Here is a 9,152-nt window from a genome sequence, read left to right on the forward strand (position 1 = left end):
CTCAGGTCCCCAGCAATATTGCTGGCAAGTTTAAATGAGATCGGACCAGTGGTTGTCAAGAAACAGCGGTCACACACACACACAACTGGAATTATATATATATATATATATTATATATAATTTCATTATATTGCATTGGTGGGTGGGGAACAAGAAAGAGTTCGCGAGGCCAGTGCCAGGCAGAAGGGCCAATCCAGCGGAGAGTTCCTGGGCACATCATACAAACACACTGATTGAGCAATCTTTTTCTTATATCTCTATTCTACCTCATCCCCTTTGGATGATATTCAGTCAGTGTGTTTGGACGACACACACGGGAACTCCATTATACCTTAACTGCGAATACGTGGACCCCCTGTATTCGCAGTTTATAAAATTCGACCTGCTTTGACATTCACGGCCCTGTGCTTCGCATATTCGGGGTTTTTCACGGGATTTTTGATTTCCCACCAAATGAATCATGAACCGTCGAGAACCTATCCCCCCCCTTTTTTCCACTGAAACAATGCCCTGCCATCCACGGCATTTTCCAGGAATGTATCACTTGTAAATAGTGGGGTCCAACAGTATATACAACTCTTTATTAACACTGACTCACTCATTCACTGATAATAATGTTACATACCTTCGAGGTGAGGAAGAAAGCTGAAATTTTGCATACTCTTCCAACTCGTAGCCAATATCTCAGAGAATTTTTTTTTTTACAAAACAGTCAGAAAAATTCCGTGAAACAAAATATCCATGAACTCGAGGGGAGCACTCGGGAGAGTGCAAAACCTCCGCCGCCAATACTGCTGGGTCACTCAAGTGAACCTTTTATCTTATTCATTAAATATGATGTCAACAGTGCTGACAGAGTTATAGTTCTTTTCTCCAACATTTTTTTTTTGGGGGGGGGGGGGTTGGAAATCACTTAAAACATGTAGAAATGCTAAAAAAAAAAATTTCTCTAACAATTTTTTTGGGGGGTTGGAAATCACTTAAAACATGTAGAAATGCAAAAACAAAAATTTTGGGGGGGCGGGGGGTTGGAAATACTTAAAACATGTAGAAATGCAAAAAAAAAGAAATCGAAATTTTGTTGAAAAAAAGTTGCAAAAATTTTTTTTTCTCTAACAATTTTTTTGGGGGGTTTGAAATCACTTAAAACATGTAGAAATGTAAAAAAGAAATAAATTTTTTTCTGTAACAATTTTTTTTCGGGGGGGGTTGAAATCACTTAAAACATGTAGAAATGCAAAAAAGAAATAAATTTTTTTCTGTAACAATTTTTTTCGGGGGGGGTTGAAATCACTTAAAACATGTAGAAATGCAATAAAGAAATAATTTTTTTTCTCCAACAATTTTTTTTGGGGGGGGTTGGAAATCACTTAAAACATGTAGAAATGCAAAAACAAAAATTTTGGGGGGGCGGGGGGTTGGAAATACTTAAAACATGTAGAAATGCAAAAAAAAAGAAATCGAAATTTTGTTGAAAAAAAAGTTGCAAAAATTTTTTTTTCTCTAACAATTTTTTTTTGGGGGTTTGAAATCACTTAAAACATGTAGAAATGCAAAAAAGAAATAAATTTTTTTCTGTAACAATTTTTTTTCGGGGGGGGTTGAAATCACTTAAAACATGTAGAAATGCAAAAAGAAATAAAATTTTTTCTGTAACAATTTTTTTTCGGGGGGGGGGGGTTGAAATCACTTAAAACATGTAGAAATGCAAAAAAGAAATAATTTTTTTTCTCCAACAATTTTTTTTGGGGGGGTTGAAATCACTTAAAACATTTAGAAATGCAAAAAAAAATTTTCTCTAACAATTGTTTTTTTTGGGGGGGGGGGGGTTGAACAAGTCCAAAATTTAATGGCATGATCCTTGGACCATACCTACCCCCCCCCACCAAGTTTCGTCGAAATCCATCGAGTTTTTCCATAATACTGTTCACAAACAAACAAACAAACAGAAAGGGGTGAAAACAGTAACCTCCGATCTTCGATGGCGGAGGTTAATAAAAGTCAGCCAGTGCAGCCTCAGTCTGCTCACTCCAAGTTAGATGACCCATGACAATGGAGCTGGCACTGGAACTGGTTGCTGGGCAGCAGTAACAAACATTTCTTCTGCCTCGTAGTTTATAACTTTTGCCTTATTTACATTAAATATTACTTAAGCTATGAACTTTAAAGAAGACAAAAGGGCTCATTCTATAATCACACAGTAATTCTTGATTTACTCGAGTTATTTAGCTGCTTACACAATGCAAACAGTCCCCCTTCATCGAATGTATCAAGCTCTCACAATCCTGCTCCATTAGCGTGGACACACATGCACGGTTCATCCTAATCTGCTAATTTACAGCTGGCAGCAACTCAGTCTACATATTTGCATTATTGCTACACAACAATAGGTGAGGTGGCAGTATGCTCACAAACTACCACAGGAGATTTTATTTTGCAACCCTAAGCACCGGTTCACAGACCTCAAAACAACCTTCATATTCTCACATGCCTCAACATGTACATGTGTTGGACCAGATGGCAATGCTCGGAATGAAGCAATTTTTTGCAGCCACGTGTGCTGCATTTCCGGAACAGAGCAAAAGCCGCACAGCATCCCATCTGCACGTCCGCAGGCCATTTTGACACTGGCCTAATTTGCAGGGTTAATGACAACACTGAACCACCGCCCCTCCCTCTGCACTCCTTCAAACTCACCCTGACTGATTACAATGCATAATCGTGTCACACTATCGCAACAAACTTGGCCTTTAATAGCTATACAAGATTTCAATAGCAAACAAAGTCTTCTTTTCTGGCTTAAAAAAAGAAAGAAGTTATGTTACATAATATTTAAGTTTAAGCATCAGGCACTTTGAATCTTGTTCGACTCAAACGATGATATCCATAAACAACGGTCAGCTGGTGGAGCCTGCACTTGTTCAAAAGACATCATAGATTCTAACCTCCAAAATGATATGCAGGTGTCTGTCTGTCTCTGTCTTAATTAGGGAATTTTAGCAACTTGTATTGACCATCTGTGAAAAAATTGCTTACCAAAAAATTTCTTCACTCACGTATTCATCTTGATGTCTACTAACACCTATCAATTAGTGCAAACCCACATCCTTGTGGAAAATTCTGGGGAGCCAATCAAAGTTCGGGTGCTCAGAGGGCCTGCGCGAAAAAAATCGGAAAATTAACTTTTGCCAATATTGACTTGTGGGATGTCTAACTAGGGGTTTTTTGGGGGTGCTGAATTGATTCCAACCATTAGATTTGAGAAAAAAAACACTCCTTGATCATATAAAATGTATTTTATTGACATTTTTAACAGAACTGTGCTCAATGGAAATGTTGCTTCGTCAACTTTTACAACCTTATTCATCAAGCTCCCCAGTATCTTCCTCACTCGTCTTGTCATCCAGCTGGTTTATGTTCAGGCAAGAGTTACCATGACAGATGCCACAAGCAGAAATACACTTGACTCCTTGCTTTTTACAGCAGCACCTGAGTGAGCTGCAGTCCCCCGCACAGTTGCAGCTGGCAAACGTCAGGAGGTAGTCTGGTGCAATGGGGTCTCTAGAAGGGTCTGGTGCATATCCTTGCTCAGTGAGTTGCCATCCATAGTCCCGGGCATCCAACGATGGACTTTGCAGCATCAGCCAGTCTCTAGTCTGGAGGTAAGCTCGGAGAGAGTGCTGTGCTGCAGCTCCTGTTGTCGGGGGGAGTTTCTCAGGTTTTATGCTCCCAGTAGCAGCTCGCTTGCTGAAGATGTCGAATCTCAAGTCTTTGGTGGATTTCCCATGGAACATGAGCATGAAAAGATCACAGCCTGCTTTAATGATATCACCTTTCTCAGCTCGGATGTCCATAAACACGTCCATTGCCCTCTCTGCTTCATCAGTCTTGCAGAGCTTGCTTAGCAAAGTTGGTTTGCTAAACCCAAAAATTGCAGACACTGTATCGCAGCCAGAGAAGCTGTGCAAGAAGATGAGATACCTCCGGTATATCTCTGGGAGGGCCTCCCGGATCTTTGTGACATCGTAAGATGTTTCTTTGGCTGTCGTGAGGAAGATCGGATGGTCTGCAACATGATGAATCAGCATAACCAGGACGTCTGTGTCCTCAGCCCTCACCTCGACAGGGGACTCTCTTGCCTCATCTAGAGCTGCGTGGACGATGGAGGTGTCTGCATCATCGGAGCATTGCTGTACACTGATTCCATTCCTAGTAAATGTCTCAGCAAGTAGCAGAACGAGCTGGGCTTTGTTGTTCTTGTTATCGAGGAACTTTTCTCTTGCAATGACTTTTCTCTTCCAGTCCTCATTTAGTCTCCCGATCAACGCCGCATCGCCCACAAGCTCAGAATGTGATAAGATCCGTGGGTGGCCTTTATTGGAGACTTTTGAGAGCGTATGCTTTTCAATCCCGGAACAACCACAGATGAAACACCTCAAGCCAGGTTCGGTCACATCCTTGTCCATACTGTCCTAAAAAATAAGACATTTTTTGTAAACAACAGACAGAACACACATACAGTGATGTGTTTTAACATTAATAGATCCACTCTACGTTGAATATATTAAACTTCTATTGAGTCCGGTACACAATAATTTTATAGCTAAAAGCTCTTAGCTAACGTCAGCTAACACAGAGGATTCTACTGAGCATGAGCACAAGTATAACCAACAATATAGCAGTGGTTTCAAAAATGTTGTATGCTGGTTTCAGCACAATTTGAACAATCTGAATCAATTGAGCCAAATTACCGCAAAACACAGTCCGAGATATCTAAAAATGTATCATATCAATATTTTTACGGCCAGGGATTCATTTTTCCTCAAATCTAATGGTTGAAATCAATTCAGCACCCCAAAAAACCCCAAGTTAGAGATCCCACAAGTCAATATTGGCAAAAGTTAATTTACCGATTTTTTTCGTGCAGGCCCTCTGAGCACCTGAACTTTGATTGCCTCCCCAGAATTTTCCACAAGGATTTGGGTTTTCACTAATTGATAGGTGTTAGTAGACACCTAGATGAATACGTTAGTGAATAAATTTTTTGGTAAGCAATTTTTTCACAGATGGTCAATACAAGTTGCTAAAATTCTCTGAATCAATCAATATCAATATATATCTATCTCTATCTCGCTCTCTCAAAATCTCTCTCTGTCTCTGTCTCTGTCTCTGTCTCTGTCTCTGTCTCTGTCTCTGTCTCTGTCTCTGTCTCTGTCTCTGTCATTACATTTTCGTCAAATGTGATTTCCAGGAGATCAAATCCAACACAAGACACTTGACAGTCAAACAATACAGAACTGAGTCTTCCTGGTTACCAAATCAAGGCAGTCATTGCACATGAATCAGTTTCAAATTGTCTTGAAAATTTAAGTCATGGCTGAACATCTAGCACTGAAGTTGTCATGATATGACAAGGATTCCCCCCTTCCAATGACAAAGCACACTCTTGGAGTTGCACAACTTTGGATACATCATAAAGTGGCTTGACTGTTTTCACACCATGACACTATGTGGAATGAATGCAGCCATGATACAGCTGAGGTTTTCACTGAGCGTTTCCATCTGACCCTAAAACCATCCATCTGACTGGCTCCTTATCTTGACAAAGGGATATTGTGCCCACACTGCAAATTAAATCGCACATTATGGTGCATCCAATGAAGTTATTTTACTTTGTCCTCATGAATAGGAAATATCTTAAAATGGTAATTGAACCGTTGTGAATAAAGGAGAAACTCACCTTTTGGGCCTTACCCTTCGTCGGAGCAAGAGAGAAATGATCTTTCACTTTTGCTCTGATGAAGGGTAAGGCCCGAAACGTCAAGTTCTCTTTTATTCATGACGGATCAATTGCCGTTTTAAGGTATTTATTCCCTATTTGTTTCGCCACCCTATTTGTATTCCCTACTTTTCTTGCCACCAAAGCAGATTTTACTTTGTTCATTAGACTGACTTCAACGGACAAGATATTTTACACACGTGAGGAACTTTGGTACAGGAGATAATTCGGCCCATCATGCCTTAGCTGAATCAACCCCAGAAACAATTACCCATCCACACACAAGCTACCTACAATTCCTGCCACTTTCACACCATCAGACACGTCACCATGGCTGCAGTTCCCTTTAGACGCACCACCCGCAACACCACCCTCCTCCACACACCCCCAGTTCAATAACATTCACGTATGGTCTACTACATCACATACCAACTGTAACTGTTCCCCCGACAACTCCCTCAAAAAATTTTTCATGCTTTGGTTTTCCACTCCCCTCCCCATTTTCCCCACCAAGCACCACCTTTCCATCATCGCGACGAGCTAAATGTACATAATCTCCACAAAGCCGTCTGGAGTTGATGAAATCCAGATGCAGGAATCCTGGATGAAAACCCTGTTCATCTAAGCTTTCCTTGCCCGTGGACGTTTATGACGTCACCTGCACTCAACACTCATGTGAAGGGGTTCAAAAAAAAAGTAATCATTTCGCTCCCGATGGAAAATATATATACATATATACATGTCCCTGTCTCGGCAGGGTGCCCAAAAGCAAAAGGACCAAACGTTACGGCAAGGAACACCATCAAATCTGACATTCCACAATAGCTGCCCTGTCCTCTGAAAACTGGAAAAGGCTGCCCTGCGAAGCCATAAAGGTTTCATTGCAAAGTTAGTTTTATCATGCAGTATGCCATCTCCACCTCAGGTATCCGACGACATCAGACAGATGAGCTGTGGGTACAGTTGACAAGCTTTGTGGTCAGTCATTCCAGTATCGTTGGCTAACTGGGACAGGTTTGATATCTATAAACTTTACTCGTTTGCCTCCTGCTGCTCAATATGAAGAACTGCATCAAATTCAGTTTGGATGGAATTCTATTACATCGATTTGACATACTACCACGTATGTGTGATGCGTGACGTATGTTCTGCAATTTGTGTCAACATAAATGGATTCCAAAGAGTGAAGAATCATCAAATAATTAGCGGTCAACATGAAAGATTTTTTTTTAAAACCTTGGTCATAGTATGGAATTCTCAGAAATAGCACACGTGTCGAACAAAAAAATTATTTTATCGAAATCACTGTTCAAAAACAGTTAAATATACTAGGACTTCAAACTTTAAATACCAAAGTTACTTTTGTTCAGAAAAGAAACATTGAAAGCCACTTGAAACATTAAAAAAATTGTCATTTATTGAGTATGCAGAGGTAGGGATTTTGAAGGGCAACGGTCGGTGTAAAAGTTTTCAGGGATTTCTTCGTTCTTTGAATAAAATCAAGGATGACGTAGTTCATGTGATATTTTGCCATTTCTATATTACAGGGCCATGTAATTCCTACAGTATATAAAGTCCAGTTTTATTGTTGGTGCTTCTTTTTGCAGAATGGTGCAGTTGCCTTTTTGAAACAAATTTTTCCTTCCAAGTTCTCCGAGCAGACATTGAAACCAAACCCAAGATGTGGACTGGCACCACCTATAGGCCAAAGCAGGAGTAGTAGGTAGGGAATTTGTAATGAACTTCTAAGTCTTAACTGACAAATGGGTAACAGGTTAATTCTCCTGGGACAACATCATTTTACAAATCTTGAAAAAAAAAAGTTTAAATGGACACATTTTAAACGAGAACAGCAGTCGGTGGAGTGCATACCTCCACCAGGCTGAACAGTTTAAGTTCTGTATCCAAATGATAGGCTGGATCTGGATCTGGACCTCCAAAATCTAATCGGCTTGTTCTTGTCACCTACCCAACTCATCCACAAAGATGCGTCATAATCCATCCACAACTTTTTGAAAGGAGATTGGGACCATACTCTGTGCAGAGCGTTGGTGCTGCTTAAGCAGTCTCCTTGGCTACTGGGCACAATCCTGGATGGGTCGCCACTCCGACACAGCATACCAGCATGCTGGCACTCATTTTGCTGACCTCGGAATGATGACAGGTCGAGTTAACCCCACCTGGTATTAATTCAACAGCTGAGTGGGATTTGAACTGAGGACCCGAGGATCCAAAGCCCACCACCCTAACCATTAAGCCAACACCAGGCATACTTTTTGAGATATCGTGTTATATGTAGCTTTTAGCTCAATTTGTATTATCATCATCAAATCCAACTCATTATAATATTTTGATACTATTTGAACCCAGACACTTCAGGGTGTGAGTCCAGTGCCCTTGGCTTTACCTCACAATAAAAACAATCTATTTTGATGGAGAAACGAGTAGTGTGGACAGTGTGGCGTTAAAACTGCACCAAATATTGTACGAATGTAAGTGGCGATTGGATGAACAAGTATGGTACACAATAAACAACAAAACAAAAAAAAATCAAAAAATTATATTATTCACATCGTTCAATCCTCCCCAAGGAGTGATGTGGAAGAGGAATTCATTTCAAAAGAAGAGCCACAAAATATAAAAACACAAATATCGAATGGCTCGCAATGAAAGAATCTCAGCTCAGAACGCCGCGGGGGTAATTGGCACGAATAAGCAACACGGTTCTGCTTACCTATCGGAGTAATCTACAAACGAAATTAATGTGGAAATTGCATTCACAGCTAAAATGGTTGCTTTTCAGACGAGACAGGGTTGTGAAGGGAAGTTAAGCGTAATAGAGATTTATTTTTTTTTCTTTGCATGGGACTTTTGTCCCGCTTTAAACTGAAGTGCAATCATTTTTGACAACAGTTTACATTCTGAAAATCATGAGGGACATAGATGGTGTTGTGCCTCATAGTGATGGTTAATGGAAATATTATTAAGCATGCAACATCAGAAATATATATATATATATATATATATATATATATATATATATATATATATATATATATATATATATATATATATATATATATATATACATACATACATACATACATACATACATACATACGACAGAAGTAATTAGACACCATGATTTTTAAAGAATTTATTTAACATTTGAAGAACATTTGATCCATTTTAATATGTACACTCGTATTTTGTAGACTTGCCATTTGCATATTTCAATGCTTTTACTCTTTCAGGCATAGAACTAACGAGTTCTGAAATTTTCTCTTGTGGGATTTCTGCCCAGGCTTCATGCAAACAGTTTAGCAATTCTGACCGTGATGTTGGTTTCCTGGAATTTTTGCTGCACAGCTCG

General features: G+C 39.7%; 1 protein-coding gene across 2 annotated transcripts; it reads right to left on the bottom strand.

Moving 5' to 3' along the window:
• Positions 1-3,277: 3,277 nt before the first annotated feature.
• Positions 3,278-8,793, bottom strand: LOC147015905 (uncharacterized). Of its 2 annotated transcripts, none has more exons than XM_085848511.1 (2): positions 6,300-8,793; positions 3,278-4,467 (listed from the first exon to the last, which is right to left on the bottom strand). In XM_085848511.1, the coding sequence occupies exons 1-2, from the start codon at positions 6,308-6,310 to the stop codon at positions 3,360-3,362; spliced, it is 1,119 nt and encodes a 372-aa protein (XP_085704637.1). In that variant the 5' UTR covers positions 6,311-8,793; the 3' UTR covers positions 3,278-3,359. The 2 variants fall into 2 exon arrangements, with proteins under 2 accessions (XP_085704637.1, XP_085704638.1); XM_085848512.1 differs by having other exon boundaries at positions 3,278-4,472.
• Positions 8,794-9,152: the final 359 nt, after the last annotated feature.

Source organism: Eptatretus burgeri, chromosome 12 (assembly GCF_056783735.1).
Source record: "Eptatretus burgeri isolate ZD-2024b chromosome 12, Ebu_testis_v1, whole genome shotgun sequence".
Lineage (NCBI taxonomy): Eukaryota > Metazoa > Chordata > Myxini > Myxiniformes > Myxinidae > Eptatretus > Eptatretus burgeri.